The sequence below is a fragment of the Hesperophylax consimilis genome, chromosome 14 (genome assembly GCF_061612785.1).
Source record: "Hesperophylax consimilis isolate HC1 chromosome 14, BYU_Hcon_1.0, whole genome shotgun sequence".
Lineage (NCBI taxonomy): Eukaryota > Metazoa > Arthropoda > Insecta > Trichoptera > Limnephilidae > Hesperophylax > Hesperophylax consimilis.
The window spans coordinates 7193803-7214973 of record NC_142849.1 but is presented as its reverse complement, the minus strand read 5'-3'; the positions used below and the strand labels follow the sequence as shown (position 1 = coordinate 7214973).

General features: G+C 35.0%; 1 protein-coding gene across 7 annotated transcripts in view; it reads right to left on the bottom strand.

Moving 5' to 3' along the window:
• Positions 1-21151, bottom strand: part of Fmr1 (synaptic functional regulator FMR1) — a 49281-nt gene extending 28130 nt beyond the window's left edge. For 5 of the 7 annotated variants that reach the window (XM_089639471.1, XM_089639476.1, XM_089639472.1 and 2 more), the window contains exons 1-7: positions 21062-21151; positions 20623-20675; positions 20381-20531; positions 3840-4006; positions 3111-3269; positions 2577-2666; positions 2307-2454 (exon numbers count right to left, since the gene is read on the bottom strand). In XM_089639471.1, the coding sequence (XP_089495597.1) occupies positions 2307-2454; positions 2577-2666; positions 3111-3269; positions 3840-4006; positions 20381-20531; positions 20623-20675; positions 21062-21112 (819 nt within the window). In that variant the 5' untranslated portion in view covers positions 21113-21151. The remainder of the gene's footprint in view (positions 1-2306; positions 2455-2576; positions 2667-3110; positions 3270-3839; positions 4007-20380; positions 20532-20622; positions 20676-21061) is intronic. The other 2 variants (XM_089639474.1, XM_089639475.1) reach the window with 1 other exon arrangement.
• Between the last annotated feature and the right edge of the window lie 20 nt (positions 21152-21171).

Sequence of the window (21171 nt, the reverse complement as noted above, 5' to 3'; positions counted from 1 at the left end):
ATATCGGCCGCGAAATCTCGATTTACGAGTAAATATATCGTATTTTTACAAATTTATTTCGAATATCTGAATTTTAAATGGCCCGCCGTGATGGAAATCGGACGCGGAAATATATCGTATTATTACTAACTTTACTTCGAATATCCGAGTTAAAAAATACGGCGAGACGGAAATCGGCCGAAAAATTTCGATTCACGCCGAAATATGACATATTATCACGAATTTACTTGAAATATCTGAACTTAAAAGGCCGACCGCGACGAAAAATTGCCGATAAAATTCGATTTACGCAGAAATATATCATATTTATACGAATTTACATCAAATATCCGAATTTAAATGGTCGGCTGCGTATTCTCGATTTACATGGAAATCGAAAATGGAGTATTTTTACGAATATCTCAATTTAAAGGGTAGGCCGCGACCGAAATCGGCCGCGAAATCTCGATTTACGCGTAAATATATAGCAATTTTACGAATATCTGAATTTAAAGAGCCGGCCGCTACGGTAATCGGCCGCGAAAATAAAGAAATAATTGGTATTACTACGAATTTACTGCTAAAATACCACCCGGATTTGAAGAGGCGGCCGAGAAAATCTATTTTCGGCGTATTTTTTTTTTTTTTCATAAAATTTATATTACGTGGGAATTCGTTAATTCGAAATTTGATTATTGATGTTCGGTGGATTTCGAATTAACGAGGTTCTACTGTATTTAATATTTGTACATCTTATTTTCTATCATTATACAGGGTGTCCGGAAACTCGTAGTACAAGCGGGAAACTGGTGAATCTACATCACATTTGGAGTCGATTTTGTAGTATTTTTTTTTTTTATTTGAGCTTTCGTTATCGAGTAAATCGAGTTTGAAGTTGATTTTTTTTTTTTTATTTTTTTTTTTTTTTAATCAAATTCTTATAAATTATTACTGAAGATCAAAGTACCCAACTAATTAAAACTATTTGAAAGTAAAACAAATGAAGAAACTCGGATTTGAAGCATTATTTTGAAATCACCCTTCATTTAACCCGGTGTAATCATAAAATATTTCTGCTCTGCAGGGTTAAAACATCTGTTGTTCAACCCTAAACACCAGAAAAAACTTTAACCCTAAAATAGCCGAAAAATATTTTTTTTTGTTTTTTTTTTTTTTTTTGAAAATGCTCAAATCAAAAAACTTTATGTTTTTTTGGGTTCCCCATGTGGTGTAGATTCTCCAGTTTCCCGCTTGTACTACGAGTTTCCGGACACCGTGTATATTGATTCTATTGATAAAAAGGTTATTGCTCGGCTGTGCATTCCGGATTTCTCCGGGAATGCAGCTGGTTTTCAGCAGTGCCTCCAACATACACATAGATAATAAAATTAAATAAAATAATCAAAAATTAAATAAAATATTCAAAAATTAAATAAAATATTCAAAAATTAAATAAAATATTCAAAATTCAAATTAAATAATACAATCACAAACACAAGGTATCTCTTTCATTGGGTATTTATAGATTCTAAGTATGTTAATAAGTCATAATTAGGACCAAGTGTATTTAGATTCAATGATGCGTTATTGAATATTTTTAAATCACAAAGTTGTTCAATAATATTATATCTCATTTGAAATACATATCAAATATTATCAGATATTTTATGTTATTGATTATTATGAATAAATACGGCTGTTTGCCAAGTTCAATAAACTGATTTAGGGGTATAGAAAGCAATCTTCAAAACACTTATACTGGCATTTTCAATATTTTAAAAGAAACTGAGGACTTTGAAACAGTATTCTTAAAATTCAACATAACTGGAAAGGAAGGTGAAAAAACATTTCTCCCTATTTACAGATAATGACTGAGGTTGGTGGAGTTTGAGGTCTTAGGTTAAACCCCTCAATGAACCTTATCTAAGTGACTGTCGCGTATATAATATATCAGTGGTTAAGCCAGTACGCGGATGTCGCGTACCGTCCATTAAGCGGCAACGTGATCTCTCATTTTTTTTTACTTTACGGGAAATACAAAAAACTGAATTAGTTCCCAAGGAAGTTGTTCATATGCCATATTAATATGAGTAGATTTATGGTACCTCAAGTGGGAGTTTATTGAAACTGACTATACAGATCAGAAGGAATCTACAAAATAATTATCTCAATTTGCAATGATAATATGATCCATGAAGTTTCATATACACATGCATTGTGTCAAAACACGCCGTTTGATGGAATAGATTGCATTTAAAGGGTTAATGTTAAAATTGCATTAATAGGCAGTTATTGGAAGTGGATAGTTGATTGGTAAGTGAACCCACCTCGCCGCAGATCTTGAATGTACATGTGTTTTCCTCCAGCTCGATGTTGGTGATGCCGTCCACTTTGCGAGCCTGCTGGATGTTAGCTCCGTGTGCTCCAATGGCCAGCCCCATCAGATCCTCGCGCACCACAAACTCGTCTGTGTATCTGCAATGGAAATACACATAATTTAAATTTGAATATTCCTAGTCAGACAGGACAACACTAAAACATATGATTATGGTGTTGCCAATACATATACTGTTGATTGATGTGTGGTTGGTACTTACCCTCCCTGAGTGTGCTGTAGCTTTGTGGATTCCAACTGCCTTGCTGCTTCCTCAGTGCGTTTCAGCAGCAAAACTTTTTGTGATAGATTCCTACAAAAATATTAACAGACTTAGCCAGGTTACAAAAATATTTACTTGGCTTAAAGATAATATTATAATAATTGGCTCTTTTTGCAGCTTCTGGTTAAATTATAGACACTTCCCTATCCAAGAATAGCTTATGAAACAAGAAACTAGAATGGAACAAAATAAATTGTGCTTATAAAGGAGGGACAAAAACTTAATTATAGCAAAGAGTTGAGGGTAAAGGTGAGGGTTAAGGGCATTTACACACGGCTGGTTTGCCTAGGTACTAAATGAAGTACTGAAGCCACCGCGTTGAAAGGTTCGGTTGTCCAACCGCCCTTTACTTAATTCAAGCCTGTTGTTCGATCCCTTTCCATCTATTTTTGTAAAACCATAGGTAAAACTACTAGAAATAATAATTAAGTACTGTTGTAAAAAAAACTAAATGTTATGGGGGTTTGCACTCACCTAAAGTACATTTCTTGGAGCATGTCTGCTCTATGCCTACTGGTGTCATGGCGGGAGATAACTGCTAGAACATTTTTGTCTGGAATGTGGCGACAAATGGCAGCGCCAATCGCCTTTTGGAATTCCTTGTGTGCATTCTCCACTTTTGCACTGGAAATACTGAAGTTTTAGATAAATCACCAATTAGTCATCGATACATTACTATTGTGGTCTTTACATGTCTGCCAAATTGAAATTACGTAGCATTCAAAATCTATAAATTCACATAAAGCCAAACTGAGAAAATAACTTTTCAATTGGAAATTTGTTTATTTTCCATAAATCTTCCCTACGCTTGGCTTACATCATGACTTTATACATGTAGAGTAAAAACAGTTTCTACTCTTTTACTGTAATCACAACACACGTGATTAACGAGCTTTATCAATAAAATTCATATCCTCTTCAAAAAGTAAAAATGAAATGAGTCAGTGAACTCCGCGATAATTTAGTTTCTAAATGAAATACAAGCACTATATATTTAATATTCACACTCAAAGTTGTACACTAGCCTCCAGTTCTGTATAGAAAGACTTCAGTTTCATGTCTCCTAGATTAGTCTGTGATGCACTAAAGCATTATATTTTTGAGAGCACCAGGAGTTTTACATAATGTGGGTGAGGTAGCAGTTGAGGGCGCAAGTGGTGAATATTTAGATTAAGAAGAAGAAATAAGGCAATAATGACTCACTATTCCTTAAGGTCATCAGGCACAGTTATCTCAAACTTGTGAAAGGTGGTTTTGTCTATGGGCTGGTGGTTTGATCTTTTGGGCCGGACTCTCTCTGATGATACGATTTCTGTGTATGGTGTGTCCAGGCCCATGTATTCTAATACGAGGAAATCTCCCCTTATCATCTGCGGAACAAACAAACATCGCAATCAATACACCTAAATATTCTTAGCAGAAACCAGAAAAGCCATATAGCTTAAGTATCGCCAAATTATGGAGATATTATATTTATTTAATTACTGGCTGTACCCCGCCACGCGTTGCTGTGGCTCAGTCTGTCTATGCAGATGTACAAACAATAATGCGTGTTACGTTTATGTCAAACAGATTGAGCTGTTTTAAAAAAGAAAAATGTTTTTCCCTATCACAGGTGACTTCTATAGCATATAGTACATAAAAACACGCATATTTGAATGCAATGTTGTGTTAAAATTTTAAAGCAATTGGTGAAGACTTTCAGTGATTTAAGATTTTGAACAAATGAACATTTACGTTTTTATTTTATTATTGAAGACAATGTTAGCGATTCCTAAATGAAAATTTAAAACAGAAAAATCCGAAAAGATAACAAGATTGATGAAGACGATGTTGGTAGTTCTTATTCGAAGTATGATACAGTTAAATATGACCTAAGGAGATAGGGTCCCATTAGCTCAGTTGGTAGAGCGTTACCACGGCAAGGCAAGGGTTCTGGGTTCATGCTCTAGATGTGACCGTATCTTTTTCTGATTTTTCATCGCTAATATTGTCTATCCAAAAATAAAAAAAATTTATCTAAAAAATTGTGCAGATTAATTATTGTGTTACATCATTTTTGTCAATCTCATATTTCAAATTCATAATAATTATGAATTTTTATAATAATTAGGTCCCAATGACCAAGTGGTTAGAGGCGTTGTCCCAACAAGATAGAGATCCTGGGTTCGATTCCCAGTTGAGACCGTTACCTTTTTATTTTTCTGTGTCTTGTTCTATTTCATATTTAATTTAGACTTATTAGTATTATCTTCTTCTTCAATGATATATTACATTGAAGAGTATAACCTTTAAAAGTTATTAAAGAAAAGTTATTCCAAAAATTATTATTTGAATTTGGTGTTATTTTTTCAAAGAAACATTCCCGGGTCACGAATAACCTAATATTTGAAAAACTCCTACTATCGTCGTTTTATGATGAAGATGTTGTTTCACAATTTGGAAGACTTGCAAGACCAGGAGAGGAATTGAACCCATGACGCCTGGGTGAGAACCAGACGCATTTGTCAACTCAGTCACTAATCGGATTATTAGAATATTTAGATAAATTAACTTAAGATGGCGGAATTACCAAAACAAGGTTTAAAAAACCGGGATTATACAGCCAAGGTAAATTATAAAGTTTTATTGAGTGGCCTTGATTTCAACAACAAAAAATAACAATAAAATTAATAATTTTTAAAAGTAACATTACATAAATAACGAGATTTGGGAGTGTTGCCTACCAAAAATGTCTTTATTATCCTTTTAAAGACATCTGATAAGTCAATCATTTTCAACGACGAAATAGAGATGTTACCCGAAATAGTTTGTTGTGAAATAAAATGCAGTTATGCTGTCAGTAAATATGTAGATTGGAAATTTCAGTTGTGATAACAACACCCACACACTCTTGCAATCCACAAACAAGGAAAGGGAAAGCACATATTTGTATTTATTTATCAAATTAAATACACTGTTACCAGAGGTAGTCAGAGACAATAGAGCGCCACAAACTAGTATGGGGTATAAATCTTTCGGTCTGTTTGTGCGCTTAGTTCTTCTAAACTATGCAACAGAGTTGCAAAAATTGCTGTTTCTCAATCAACACTAATAATAATTATGGATACTATTCTCCTTTGTCCAAAATGTCGAGAATTGTCAACTCAAGCCATGGCATTAATTTTTTGGTAAGTCTAAATGATTATTTTTTTGTCATTTGTGCAAATAATTATATATATATATATATATATATATATATTTATCCCCTCTCGTACTATGTTGATCTCGCGCGACGGTACGCCAGGTATATGTTGATCCGTTTGCATTTGTTGATCCACCCCGGATATGTTGATCCATTACCCAAGCTGGCATACATATGTAAATCCCTACAGATCAACTTGTGTCATCGAGATTTAGCTGTAAGCCACGCCCATTTTTCGGTCGCATATACATTTTACACGATTTATTTTGTTGATCTATATATTTCAGACAAACTTGACCGCTTGTATGTGTTGTAACTTGTAACCGCCAATTTCGCGCGCGTTGTGGTACTTTTTAGATTCCGTTAGAACATCCATATTCTATGAAAATGACTCTGTACTTAAAGAGGATAGACTGCCTCACGCGTATTTATATTGAAATGGAACTTTCGCAAACGTCAAATCCATGCTTAAAAAACCTTTTGAACTTGATTAAACAAAAATGTAACTTTAATGCATCATTTACTACGTTTCGTGACTTAGCAGGGGTGCCCGGGTTCATGGGGTGAGATTTGTGTAAGTCATTTTATAAGAGAAGTTTTGAACATTGATTGAATCAAATTTTATCATAATGTATCTTTTACCATCTCTCCCGACGTAAGTTTCTTGTAATGATTAAGTTGAAACAAAGCGTAATATCCATAATATGTGCCTATTAAAATTGCGGCGATTAGATTGGTGAGAATTTAATCTTTCAAATTTTAAATTGAAATTGCTGAAAAATTAATTCCAATTTGTTTTTTACTAAACATGGCTAAAGTCATTTCAAGCACCGATTCCAACCAACGATGTTTTAGTATATGTTCGTCAATCAACAGGAGCCATAATGTCTGTACATCAGAGCCCTCGAGAACTATTACAATTATGTGTACCGCCGCCCCGGGAACCATTTATTAGATAACCAATACCCCTACCATTAGTCACCGCCAACGATTTAGCGAGAAAGTTGTTTATTTTTTGTATTTTTTTACATCGTCTCCACACAGGAGGCCCTAAGGAAAATCGTAACCCTCAAGGCCTATGTCATCTTTGTGAATGCTGTGTTGGGGGTATTTTGAAAGAAAGGAATGAGTGAGTTCTGGGAAGGAAATAGGTATGATGGGTGGGTAGTAATCTGGGGGTCAGTGTGTTCGAGTGATAAACATAAGAATCCAAGTCTCCTACTGCGTTGCAAGGCGATGCGTTGAAAGAGGATTAATCGATCCGGCCCACCACGCATTTGGTAGGCAAGCGCATCCGCCGCCAAGAACCGAACAAACCTCACCCCATAAACCCGGGCACTCCTGCTAAGTCACCAAACATATCAAACTACTTGAGGTGGCTCTCGACTAGCAATCCGAAGGTCGCGGGTTCAAATAAATTTTACTAAAATTAATTTGCACTATTTTACAATTAGTGTTTGGTTATATCTGAATAGCTAGGTACTCTCCCACCTTCCTCCTCGTCATCTCCTTTGAGGTCTCCTTTGAGGATGCCATAGTCTCACTGGCTCCAGACGGGAGCGGTTAGGACTGTATGACTCTGGTGCGGTATTCACACAAGTTTTTATTTGTAAAAAATGAAAAAAGAAATATTGACAATATTATAATCAGATATCATATTTCCTACAAAAAGCTACAGCTTGCTTCGAGAAGTTGAATAAAGTATTTTTAGCACAAACATGGCAGAAGATGAACTAACACGTGCAGTTTATAGTAATACCAACTAAAAGCACTTCAATATATTTTATTTAAATTTTGTAATTCCTTCATGCCTCATATTAGTGTTTCATAAAAAAATACAAATCATATCACACCACATCTTAACCAAAAAGCCGATATGTTTTTATACACAAAAAAGGGTTATTTGGATATTCTCTGTATGAAAACTAATTTCATACAGAGAATTTCATATATTTAATTGTTTTGTCTTTGATAATCAACGGCTATGGAATTCTACGTCTTGCCACCGCGTTTCCCGATACTATTGATTACTAAACACGGCGAAATATTTCAAAATGACTTATTAACGATTCCAGAATGTACTTTATTCATAATTGTTTTAAAAATTTATCTGTTTCTTTAGACATTTTTTTTTATAAAGTGCCTATAAACTTCGTTTTATTACTTATCCACTGGAGCGATTTCTGCCATATTTTGCCAATATTGTGCAATATCTTAGTTTTACCTCTAGGTACACAATAGAGTGGGTACTTATGGAATCTAGAAATATGGGATTATTGATTAAATCTAGGTGGATTCGTTAGCTTTAAACCGCATTTAGTAGTTTATATGGTTTCTGTGTTAATGTTTTTGGGGGATGATTATACCGGTACAATTGACCCCGTATTACAACTAAACTCCAGTTTCTGTGAGTACAGCTCCCAAGTTTTATAAACTCAAGTGCATGTCCGTCCGTAACACTTAGTCAATGTACTTATTTGTTCGTTGTCCTCTCTTTTCTAATGTGAAGTTGCTATTTTAATTTAAAGGAATATATATATACACATTGTTTGGGAATTAAATGACAAAATTGATTTAATATAATAGTATTTGTAACCACCTTGTAGCTGTTTTTTTAGTTCAGCTGATTTCCGGTCATATTGTTTTATAATATTAAATATGGGATGATTTTAAAAGAATCATCTTTAGAGCTATTCGAAACATTCGCAAAAATCAAATCCATAAAAAAATCATAACTTAGCAGGGGTACACTGTTGCGTTTGCTCAGCTACTACGTGGCGGGCCGGATCGAAAGAGACTGGTTGAGGGATACCTTTTGGCCATAAAAATCTAAAATGGCGGCAAAAGGAAATTATTCCATATTCAAATTCGGCGGTATGATTTTTTTATGTGACACCTCTCGATAGAGCGCCCCTATCTTTACACGTTAAATACAGAGAAACTATGTCGCCAACCGGTTGGGCAGCGTTATGAGGCAGGTTAAGGTAGGGGCTGTAGGAATGAATTTATTAATGCTGGTCTTAAATAGGCGCGAATTATATGGAGGAGGAAAAACAGATGCTGATAGCTCGTTCCACATGCGAGCCGACTTACGGTAAAACGAGTCGGAGAAACGACCCGTTCATATATGTATAGATAACATCAACTTAACTGTGAACGTGTATTCCGCTCGGACCGTCGAGTATCAAGCACGTGCACAGTGCAACGGGGATCAATGCTGCTAGCTCCTTTTAACAGGCTCTAATAAAATATCTGTAGAATAGACACAGCATACGCACATTTCGTCATACATGATTTTACTGCACATATGCCTCAGGGATCTCATTTCTACAGTATTCAGTCTACTTTCAGCCTTCTTCTGCCAGTTCCATGCCTCACTTCCATATATTAGGGTAGGTACCAGCACTCCATTGTGGACTGCTAGCTTCGCTTCTTTGGACAGTTTTTTCTTAGCTCCAACCTCGTCCAATCATCCATTAATTACCCATTATAATCAAGAACCCGGCCTCCCCTACTAAGTCACGAAGCGTAATCAGGGGAGATGGTAAAAGATACAGGTTCAAAATTTCCTACATAACATTATTCCTTTTGCCGCCATTTCGGATTTTTATGGTCGAAAGGTATCCCTCAACCAGTTTCTTTCGATCCGGCCCGCCACGCAGTAGATGGGCAAACGCATCCGCCGCCAGGACCTAGACAAACCTCACCCTATGAACCCGTGTACCCCTGCTAAGTTATGATTTTTTTATGGATTTTGTTTTTGCGAAATTTTCGTTTCAATCTAAATACGCATACATTTCTTATAAACAATTGATCGAAGTTGACCTAATACGATAGTGTGGGCACGAACTTCGCTTCGCTTCGGGCATCTTCGCTTCGCGTCGCCCGACTTCCGATTGTTGTCGGTAAATGCGCCCGAGTCAAAGGACTCGAAGCGTCCGTCTCTAGCCGCCGGCCGGGATATAACGACACCCTGATTAGAATACATTTAATTTTTTTGTCTTTGATATCATAAATATTTTTAATAAATTAAAAACGGCTATGGAATTCCACGTTTTGCCACCGCGATACTATTGATTACTTAACACGGCTAAATATTTCATAACGACTTATTAACGATTCCAGAATGTATTTTATTTATTACTGTTTTAAAAAATTTTCTGTTTCTTTAGACGATTTTTTTTTATAAAGTGCCTATAAACTACATTTTATTATTTATCCACTGGAGGATTTCTGCAATATTTTAGACCGGTCGGTGGCCGAGTTGACATCGCGTTTGGGTCCCACCCAGGCATAGTGTGTTCAATTCCTGGGCTGGCTAAGTCCCCCATCACAACACAAGCAACATTTTCAGCTGACTGTGGTGGTAGTAGGAGATTTTCAAATATTGCCAGGTTATTCTTAACCCGGGAATGTTTGTCTTTCTTTTCAAAAATTAGTTTATATTGTTTATGTTTTTATGTTTTCGGGGGATACCAGAACAATTGACCCAGTACTACAACTAAACGTCAGTTATTTTTTTAAAGTTTCTGTGAATACAGCTCCCAAGTCTTGCTCAAGTGCATGTCCGTCCGTAACACTTAGTCAATGTACTTATTTGTTCGTTCCTAATGTGAAGTTGCTATTTTAATTTTAATTCATAAATGAGATCCCTGAGGCGTATGTGTGGTTAAGATTAAGAAAGGGACGCTTAGATGGTTTGGGCATGTAGAGCGAATGAGCGAAGATAGGAGTGTGTAAAGAGGATATATGATGCAAATGTGAATGGTAGCAGAAGTCGGGGAAGACCGAGGAAGACATGGCACGATCAAGTGAATCAGATACTCGAGTCGGGTCATGTCAAGAGTCAGAATAATAGAAGAGTATTATGAGACGATGTATGAATGTGAATGAGGCAAGAAGTGTGTGCCAAGACCGAGTTGTTTGGCGGTCCGTCCTCTCTGTCTACCCCTGCGGGGAAACGGCGTGATCGTTAATTAGTTAGTTAGTTAAATATACACGTTGTTTGGGGGAAAGTTTTATCTCATTCATAAAAAAAAAACTTTTTTCCTTCTTTTTTATTGAGATTAAAGCAAACTATGATATAAACATAATTTTATTTTTTTATTTTATTACACTAAATAGTTACGGTTCGTGACTAGACTGATTTTTTTGATGCCAGATAGTGTATTACGTTAAACATAATTGAAATTTTGAAAAATTATTATTCAACTAATTAAAAAACTTCTTTTCCTCGTCGAAGTTATTAAAATTGGACAACTTTGGTTGAATTGGTTCAATTGGCCACATATAGAATTCATTTGGCCCACTGTAAAAAAAACTTCATATAAAATATAATCGAACAAATTGATTAAATATAATTGCATTTGTAACCACCTTGTAGCTGTTTTTTAGTTTATGATTTATTTATTTCAAAGAAAGATGCCGACTTCCGGTCATATTGTTGTATAATATTAAATATGAGATGTTTCTTTTAAGAGCATTTCATTTTATTTAGAGAACTTTAAAATATAAACATTTCCGGTAAGGGTTCCATGATAACTCAACACAGTGACAATTCAACACACCTTTAAAAAGTGATGTAAAGTCATTAGAAACGATGAATAAAAAATTTAAACCTAACCGAACCTAACCTACTTAACCCAGTTAATAATGTTTTTGTTTCATCACTTTCCATGACTTTACATAACTTTTTAAAGATGTGATGAATTATCATTTTGATGATTTATCTGGTCATCTCCGGTAAGATGTAACAATCGTTTATACAGAATATTAATATTTGAAGTTGAGTTGAGTTCTGCGATTATTAAGCTTACGAGTTTTTTTAAATTCTAAAATAATGTGATAATCGATAAAAGATGGGTGGATTCATTGCTTATAATATAGATCATTTTGTATGTCTCTATATTCAAATTCGGAGGTATGACTTTTTTATGTGACACCTCTCACAAGAGTGCCCTTGTCTTTATACGTTAAATACATAGAAACTATGTCTCCACCCAGTTGGGCAGCGTTATGGGGCGGATTAAGATAGGGTCTGTAGGAATGAATTTATTAATGCGGGTCTTAAAGAGGCCCGGATTATATTGAGGAAGAAAAACAGATGCCGATAGCTCGTTCCACATACGAGCCGACTTACGATAAAACGAGTCGGAGAAACGACCCGTTCATATATGTATCGATAACATCAATCCGCTCGTGTCCGTCGAGTTGTCGAGTATCAAGCAGTTGTCGAGTATCAAGCACGTGCACGGTGCACTGGGGATCAATGCTGCTAGCTCCTTTTAACAGGCTCTAATAAAATATCTGTAGAATAGACACAGCATACGCACATTTCGTCATACATGATTTTACCGTACATATGCCTCAGGGATCTCATTTCTACAGTATTCAGTCTACTTTCAGCCTTCTTCTGCCAGTTCCATGCCTCACTTCCATATATTAGGGTAGGTACCAGCACTCCATTGTGGACTGCTAGCTTCGCTTCTTTGGACAGTTTTTTCTTAGCTCCAACCTCGTCCAATCATCCATTAATTACCCATTATAACCAAGAACCCGGCCACCCCTACTAAGTCACGAAGCGTAATCAGGAGAGATGGTAATAGATGCAAGTTCAATATTTCCCATATAACATTATGCCTTTTGCCGCCATTTTGGATTTTGATGGTCAAAAGGTATCCCTCAACCAGTCTCTTTCGATCCGGCCCGCCACGCAGTAGGTATTTTTTTAATGGATTTGATTTTTGCGAAAGTTTCGTTTCAATCTAAATACGCATACATTTCTTATAAACAATTCAAGCAACAAACAGTCGAATGAACACGTCATTTTGATTTGAAACGGTACCATCTCACAGTCATTTCATGCGATATCCGACTCTAGAGACTAATACTTTGAGTTCAATATCACAAAAGATTACGGAATCAGATAAAACCTTGTGATGAACAGTCCACCGATTGCTCTTGATTGGTTCATTTAGTAAAACCATATATAGGGACACAGATCAACTTTGTCCAATAACTTCTTACCTGGATCAACATACTACGGGAATAGATCAATATATTTGAGATCAACATAAGTATGCCAATTTAGGTAGATCAACATAAATTATGCATCCGATTTCCATACAAATTTAGAAAATTTTATGAACAGTATATCAAATGGTTTTTCTGGCAAACTGGCAACATTGATAATTATTGTACCACTGTTGTCAATTCATTCAGATGTATTCCACAATAGCCGAGTTATATGGTGTTAAAGGTGGATCAACATAGTCTAACAACTTCTTACTGGATCAACATACTACGGGAAGAGGTCAATATATATATATATATATATATATAATTTTTTTTTTATTATAAGACTCAATTCTTGGAGACCTTGTTTAGGCTTTAACTTGACATTCATTATCTTCTTAATGTACATTTTTGTCATTGCTCTATTCATGTAATGTGCTCTCTTTCGAAGATATCTGTTTTTTTTTCTATTTGCGTGATGTTATATTATTAACTAGCTGTACCCCGCCGCACGTTGCTGTGGTTCAGTCTGTCTGTGCAGATAAAGAAACAATAGCGCATGTTGCTTTTACGTCCAACAGATGGCGCTGTTAAAAAAAAACAAACATGTTTGTTCAACAGATGGCACTATTTTTCAAAAAAAGCACTTGTTTACCTTACACAGGTGACGTCTATATAATATAATACACACAGGTATTCGAAAGCAGCGTTGTGTCAAAATTTCAAAGCAATTGGTGAAGAACTTTTGGAGATTTAAGATTTTGAAAAAATGAACATTTACATTTTTATTTATATAGGTGTACAAATTGTCGGTAAAAAATAAATAAAATTGTAGCTTCAAATTATTAAATTATCACATCCACACATCTTATCTATCGTATACCCCCTTCATCCAGATAAGTCGTATTTATACGTATACGGTGTCCAGAAACTAGTAGTACAAACGTGAAACTGGTGAATCTACATCACATAGGTAATGATAAAAAAAATCTGCAATTAAAGGGTCAAAAAAAACTTTTCGAGCCGGGTCTACGCTTCAAAGCATTTTAAAAGAGAATAAAGAATTTTCTTTTTTTATTATAAACTAATGTTTATAAGACAAGGTTTTTATGCATAGCACAAAGGATAATAAATTATTATAAGCAATAATTAGTCGCCTTTAATATCAATACAAATTGAAAATATCTTTCTGATGTCATCATAAGGCGAGGGTTCAATTCCCGTCGGCGGCATTTATTTTTCCTCGTGAGATATTTTCAATTTGTATTGATATTACAGGCTAATTATTGCTTATAATAGAGAATGAAAGAGCTAATATTTTAATTTACATTTTAAAAAATCTAACTTCGGGCTTGATTTACTTGAAAACGAAAGCTCAAATAAAAAAAATTATACCAATAAATCAACTCCAAATATTATAGATTCACAAGTTTCCCGCTTGTACCACTAGATTCCGGACACCATGTCAAGAGAAACAGTCATACATTTTCTTTTAAAATATGTGCATAAATAACCTAATATATTATGCACTTTGGAGGCGTTAGTATTACGCATTATTCAATCATAATATTATTATCTCTGATTAGTCTATATATTATAATATTGAGACATTCAATGGTATGACCAGTAGCTGCAATATCAAGTGGTTGATCAATGCCCTCTGTGGTGGTGCCAATATAGACGAGGATATTGGATAAAAAACCTCTGGATTCAAAAAAATAATCCTGCCTGCAGAGATAAGAATGTCAATTTGTGCCTAAGTTTCAGCATTCTTTTTTCTAAATCTTTTTATTAGAAAACAAGCGGCAAAACAAGATGATGTTGTTATTTTTTTAAAGTTTAATGTAATGAGTATAGTTACATAAACCTAGAATTTCCAGATGGAAAGGGGTTACTTTTAATCTTAGATGATTTTTTTTTTGGTCTTTATTCATAAAAATTTAAATGATTACAGTTTTTTGTTTTCTACTGCCACCATACTAGGCACATGCCCGTATTATGGTAGCCATATTTCTTTAGATTACAATCTTAAGATGTTAGGATATACAGAAATAAGAGAGAGAAAAAAAGATATAAAAATAAGAAGAAAACAAATAATATAATGGAATAAAAGAGCAGTTAATTTAATTTAATGACACGAGATATTCTTTGCAATAGTTCCTTCCTTTTACCAATAGCCAATTCTGAATATTTTTTTATATAAAGATGTCCAGTTTTCGATTTTCTGGTATCTATATTAAGTGAATTAAATATCTTTGGAGCAATATAGGAAAATTTTCGCTGGGCAAATGCTGTTTTTGTTATGAGGAATTACACATTTTAGGTGAATTAAACGAGAAGATAGGTTATTGAGACAACGCACGTGGTTGCACTGAACTAGGTCCAGTGGAGAGACTGGTGATTTACTGCATTTAGTTTCGCACATAAGCCTGTCGGGCAGACAAGTTGTCACCAGCTGCCACAAACACGTCACTCTAAGCTCTTTTTTGTGAAAAAAAATGCCTTCGTGTGCTTTTAAGAGGTGTACAAATCATTCTCGGGCAAAAACCAAATCTAATAAAGGTTCATATCATTCTAAAATACTCAAAAAGATGAATGTAGGTACTTAACACAAACATTATTTTACAAAGTTTTCCTATCGATGAATTACACAGATCTATGGGGTGGCTATTGTTCGAAAGGGGCCGTTCAAGTATTATGTAAGCACTATAGGGGGGCAGGGGGGTCTTTGCTTTGCTTATTTTTGATGACATGGGGGGGTGGGGGGGGTCGAGATAGTGATTACGTCAGCACTGCTCAGCAGTAGTTATTTTTTTTACACATTGGCAACTCACACATTATCTATGTTTGAAAACCGAATACATATTCGGGGATTCCCACAAATAATTAATACGTTTAGGTACTCGCTTAAAAAACAGAATACATTAACAGAAAAATGAATATAGGTACCAATTTTTAAGTAAGCATGGGGGGGGGGGGGGTAAGAGCTTTGCTTACTTTTGGTGACAAGAGGGAAGAGGGGGTAAATAATTGTAATAAATCTGCTTAGGTAATACTTGAACGGCCCCAAAGCAAAGACAAGAATATGACTGGACACCAACGAAATATAGTCGATTGTGCTCAGTGCACTTCAATCCAGAAGATATGTATACTACTAGCAAAGGATGGGGAAAAATTAAAGAGGCAGTACCCTTTTTCAAGGTATTTAATTTGTTAGACCTACTTTTTGGATCAAATAGAGCAGCGGTCGGGGAACCGGGGTAAATTACCCCAAATGGGGTAAAAATGTTTTTTTGGGGTAATAAGGAAATTTTTCTAGTTTTCTATTTTGGAAGACTGTGAAAACATTAGTTTTGATGACATCAAGGATACAGTTATAAAACATCTTACCAAACTCAGTGAGCGGTTCTCTGACTACTTTCCAGATCTTGATATACATACTTTCAATTGGGTTGTAGATCCTTTTAAATGTGAAATTGCTAACATACCAGAAAAACCTCCGGGTTTGGCAGAAACAATACTTGAACTTCAATCTAATACTGAAGCATGTATTCAATTTGAGAGCAAAGCCAATCTGTCGTCTTTTTGGATGTCAAAAGCTACGAAGGCTTTCTAAATTGCACATGAGGAGGCGGTATAAAAGTTTCTGCCATTTGCAACAACCTATTTTTGTGAACAAGGCTTTTCCACTCTAATGAACATAAAAACGAAGAACACAAATAGATTATAGGCCGAAGACTGTATTCAAATTGCTTCGTAAATTAATTCAATAAATAATGTTTATTTAAATATACATCGATTGTATTCTTTTCAAAATGGGGGGAAGGGGTAATATCGACTTACGCAAAAATATTTTGGGGTAATGGTTAAAAAAAGTTCCCCGACCGCTGAAATAGAGCATGTAAATTTATTAGTTTTTTGGTTTTTATATGTACTTGTGCGTTAACAACTATTAGAATCACATTAATAGATTAAATAGATGTTCAACAATGTAAAAATGCAATTGATTTATATTTTAGGCACCAATTGACCATTTTCGCCATGCTGATACATTGGAAAAAAACTTTCCGAAATCGTTGCAGAATGAGAGAATTTCTGATTTGGAATTCGTCTTCGACACACCGATAGAGGCATTTCTAAAATAAAAAATAACGAAAGTCATGAGAGAAGAGAAGAAAATATCTCTAAAAAATCAGAATTTGAAATGGAGAAATAAAAGGCTCTCAAATAAATGCAACTCTCTAAAGGAAGCAATTAATAAACTAAAGACAAAGATTTCCATACCAGAAGATCGGTTTAGAGAAATAGTTTACTTGTACCAGAGAATGGCTGCACAACATAAATCAAAAAATAACATCAGAATTAAATGTACGCCAAGTTTAACCTAACCTAACCTAACCTTAAATTATTATTCTCCAGCTAAATATAAATATATGAGGAAAATTTTCAATACTGCTCTCCCTCACTCGTACCCTGGGAAAATGGTATGAAAATACTGATGAAACACTCGGATTTACAGCTGAATTTGATGTGCTAAAGAAAAAACATGTAGCGTCTGGGAATAGAATATTATGTACGCTTGTTGCAGATGAAATGGCTTTACGTCAACAAACTCTAAAGAATGGAAAACAAAAAAACTTTAGGGCTAGTCAAAGTATTGGTTTGGCTCTTTAGGCATTGACAAGACCGCTTCGCAGGTATTTGTGATGTTGCTTGTATGCTTAAATGAAAATTGAAAGTTGCCGATAGGGTTAATGTTTCATTAATGGACTCACTGTAGAGTGCAATGCTAATTTATTTAAAATGTATTTTAAAAAATATTGGGAAATAGGGGTTGACATAGTTGCCTTGACATTTGATGGATGTTCGTCAAATATTAATGCATCAAATTTATTAGGATATCAGCTTACTGAAGTAGACACTTTGAAAACAACTTTCAGACATTAGTCTTGTGACAAGGATGTAGCCAGTTTACTGGATCCCCATTATTCCCATTCAAAATATATTTTTTGAAGAATATTTATTTTCCATGCAAACAATTCAACTCTACTACCTGAAAACTACCTTAAAGCGTTGAACTCTCGAAAATAGTTAATACTACTCGGAAGAGATTTATATTGCTTTTTTGTCACGATTAACACTTTTAATGCTACTGTTTTATTAATATAACATGTTTGTAATGTATAACAAATAAAATAATTCACATAATTAAAACCAATATTTAATATTCCATTGTATTTGGTTTGACCGACATTCCCCTTGCGCGGGTGTCGCAATATATGTCACGGCATTGGCTCTCATTTCATTAACACGGGTGAGCGAGATACGTCTTTGCATCTTTAAATGACTATCCCTTTCTAACGTGTTCTCTTCCATAGCTATAAAGGATATTATTTGTAGCTATTTCATTCATTGACACATATTCTTTGAGACTATCCTATTCTTATGCGTTTCGTTATTCACCCGCAATCTCGTAACAGGAATGTGATATATTTTTTATTAGATCAGTAATGAACATAACGCGTCTTTGTATTTATGTCAACGCTCACAATCACACCAGCCCCCCTAGCACAAGTACATCGATAACGGTTTAACTATCTAACCATCACGCCGTTTCACCGCAGGGTTAAGCAGAGAAAACAGACCACCAAGCAACTCTGTTTTAGCATACATCGTCTCATAAATACCCTTCTGTTATTCTGACTCTTGACATGGCCTGACCCAAGTATTTGGTTCACTTGATCGTGCCATGTCTTCCTCGGGCTTCCCCAACTTCTTCTACCATTCACATTCGCGTCATATATATTCTCCTTACACTCCTATCTTCGTTCATTCGTTCTAAATGCCCAAACCGTCCAAGCGTCCCATTCTTAATCTTACTCATTACGCTTAGATAGCATATTAAGTGGATGTGAACTGTTATTTGTTCATTGGTGATCTCTGCTCACTTGAACGACGATCGATGCTCGGGAACGATGACAGGTTACCGACATTATAAAATAAAACCCATCAGCCAGAGCTCTCACCATTCTCAAGATTTTCGTGAGTCACGAAAATTTTCTATTTTATAGGTGTGATTGAAGCTGGGCTATTAAGTCATTATACAAATCATAACAAAAATTATGTGGTCACATTTGTTAGTGTGATAGCAACATTAAACTTTAAGTACTAAAACAGGAGTCATAGCAGGTAGGTACTTAAAAATAGTTTATTGGTAGGTATATCACAATGTGTAAATTACTCTACACGACAATAGCAGTCAATTCACTGCTAATATCACAATAGTTAAAGTTTGATTTTGTTTTAATTACAAATTCATTGTAGTTCTGCAGAAATCTTAACTTTAAAGGCAGCAAAAATCTTGAACAGTAGGTCTGGCATCATGAAATTTGCTCAGTCTTTGCAGTCTGGAAATTCTATGTTAGTTTCAGCTCAGTATCAATTCCATTGTGAGCTATGGAACTTTGAAATATGCATTTAAAACCGTCAAAAAAATACAACAAGACCCCATAATATTGTTTGTTCCATACCGGTAAACTAGTCGATTCCGCTGCATGCAAAGGCTCTTTAAAAAAACAACACTTGATTTCAACTTAAATATCGAATGGATACCACTATTTAGGTCGGGGGTTTAAGTTGCACAATTTTTAGGGTTTAATTTGGGTTGTTTGATAATTTGTGCGTATTTCCTAACCTTCAAACTTAACTTGGAGAAAAAATGGCACTTAAATGCATCTTTTACCATCTCCCACCACATATGCAGTTATTTATTGTAGAAATTAAGTTGAAAACAAGTGGTTTATAATTTTTTTGCATATTAAGCGTGCAGCGGCATTCGACAAGATTAATGTTTTTTTTTTATCCCAATCGATTGAAATGAGATAGTAAATTATAAAAGAAAAAAACGTCTTTGGCCCAGCTGTAAGAGTGCTGACTTTGATCAAAAGGTTGCTAGTACAAAGAAAAATGCTTGCTATTTACTATGACAAAATTATATATGGGGTGAATTCATTTGTAATGTCATTTGTTAGGTAATTAGTCAACCAATTTGGAGTTCCCCTTGATTGGGAATAAAAAATAATCTCACTACTAGGTGTGGGCCCTATGGTTAATTTGGTGGAATGACTAATCTGTTAATGAATAGATAAAAACACGAAGCAAGTGCACATTGCAAATTAAAAACATCAGACTGCTTTTTTCCATTTAAGTTTGTATGTGGTAAGCAATACATGGATATTATATTTATTGAAAGTCAAAGCAACACCGGGTACACGTCAGCAAATAGAATATTATAATTGACAGTATTTTTTATAAACCAAATAAAAACAGCCATAATCTGATAAGTTTGCAATTTGGTCATTTGAACACAAAGCAAATTATGTGAAATTTGATCCTTCTTCAAAAATGGAACAATATTATTATTTGTCAAGTATTATTGGAAAGTGATTGAAGATTGAACTTGTGTTTTAAAGATTCTGAGTGGAATATTCGAAGACACTCTCACATGTTCACATTGTTGGGGTAATGTTAGAAGCTGTGTACATACCTGAACCTTGGCAGTCCACCAGCCACAGTCCTCCCGCACATTAGCTCTGGAGTATACTTCAACATCTTGTTTTTCTGTGAACTCCGTCTTGGGCGCTTCTTTGGGAGGCAAAAAGACACGAGAGAACGGAAACTTCGCTTCTGGACTCCAGCTGAAAAAAAAAAACAAAATGGTAGAAAAGAATAACAATCGAATGTATGTTCAAAAACATTTCAAACAAACAAAATTGGGTAAAAACTTACTCGTTTTCAAAGGAAACTAGAACTTCCCCATCTATCACGTCCATAACATACGCCTGGAACAAATAATTTAACATTTTTACGAGCACAGCTTATAATAGGAATGTGGAAGCATGATGGAACCAGACGACTTTTTGACAATCGTTTACGCGCGAGTTTCTGCATCTTATTGCACAAATTAAGTAGAAACATAAAGAAATAAAAGTTCGGCACCGATATGAACTACAACAAGCGCGATCGAGAGTCTGCACATGGAAAAAATCACGCCCTGTCAAATGGACATGGCGTCCATCCTTGCCGCGGATGTATTTTTATATCGAAATAATTTTGCAAGTATGGCTCAAAAGTTTAAACAAAGACGATCAAAACATGCACACATAAATCATATGCCGATTTATTGGGGAAATTGAATTTAAAATGTCGTACTTCAACTACAACAGACCTTATAATATGCCCCATTTTCACCATACACTTCGACCGCTAGATCCTCCATCTTGGTTTGCGAGAGACAACGCTCTGAAAGCTAAAATCCCGAAAGTTCGGAATTTCAAC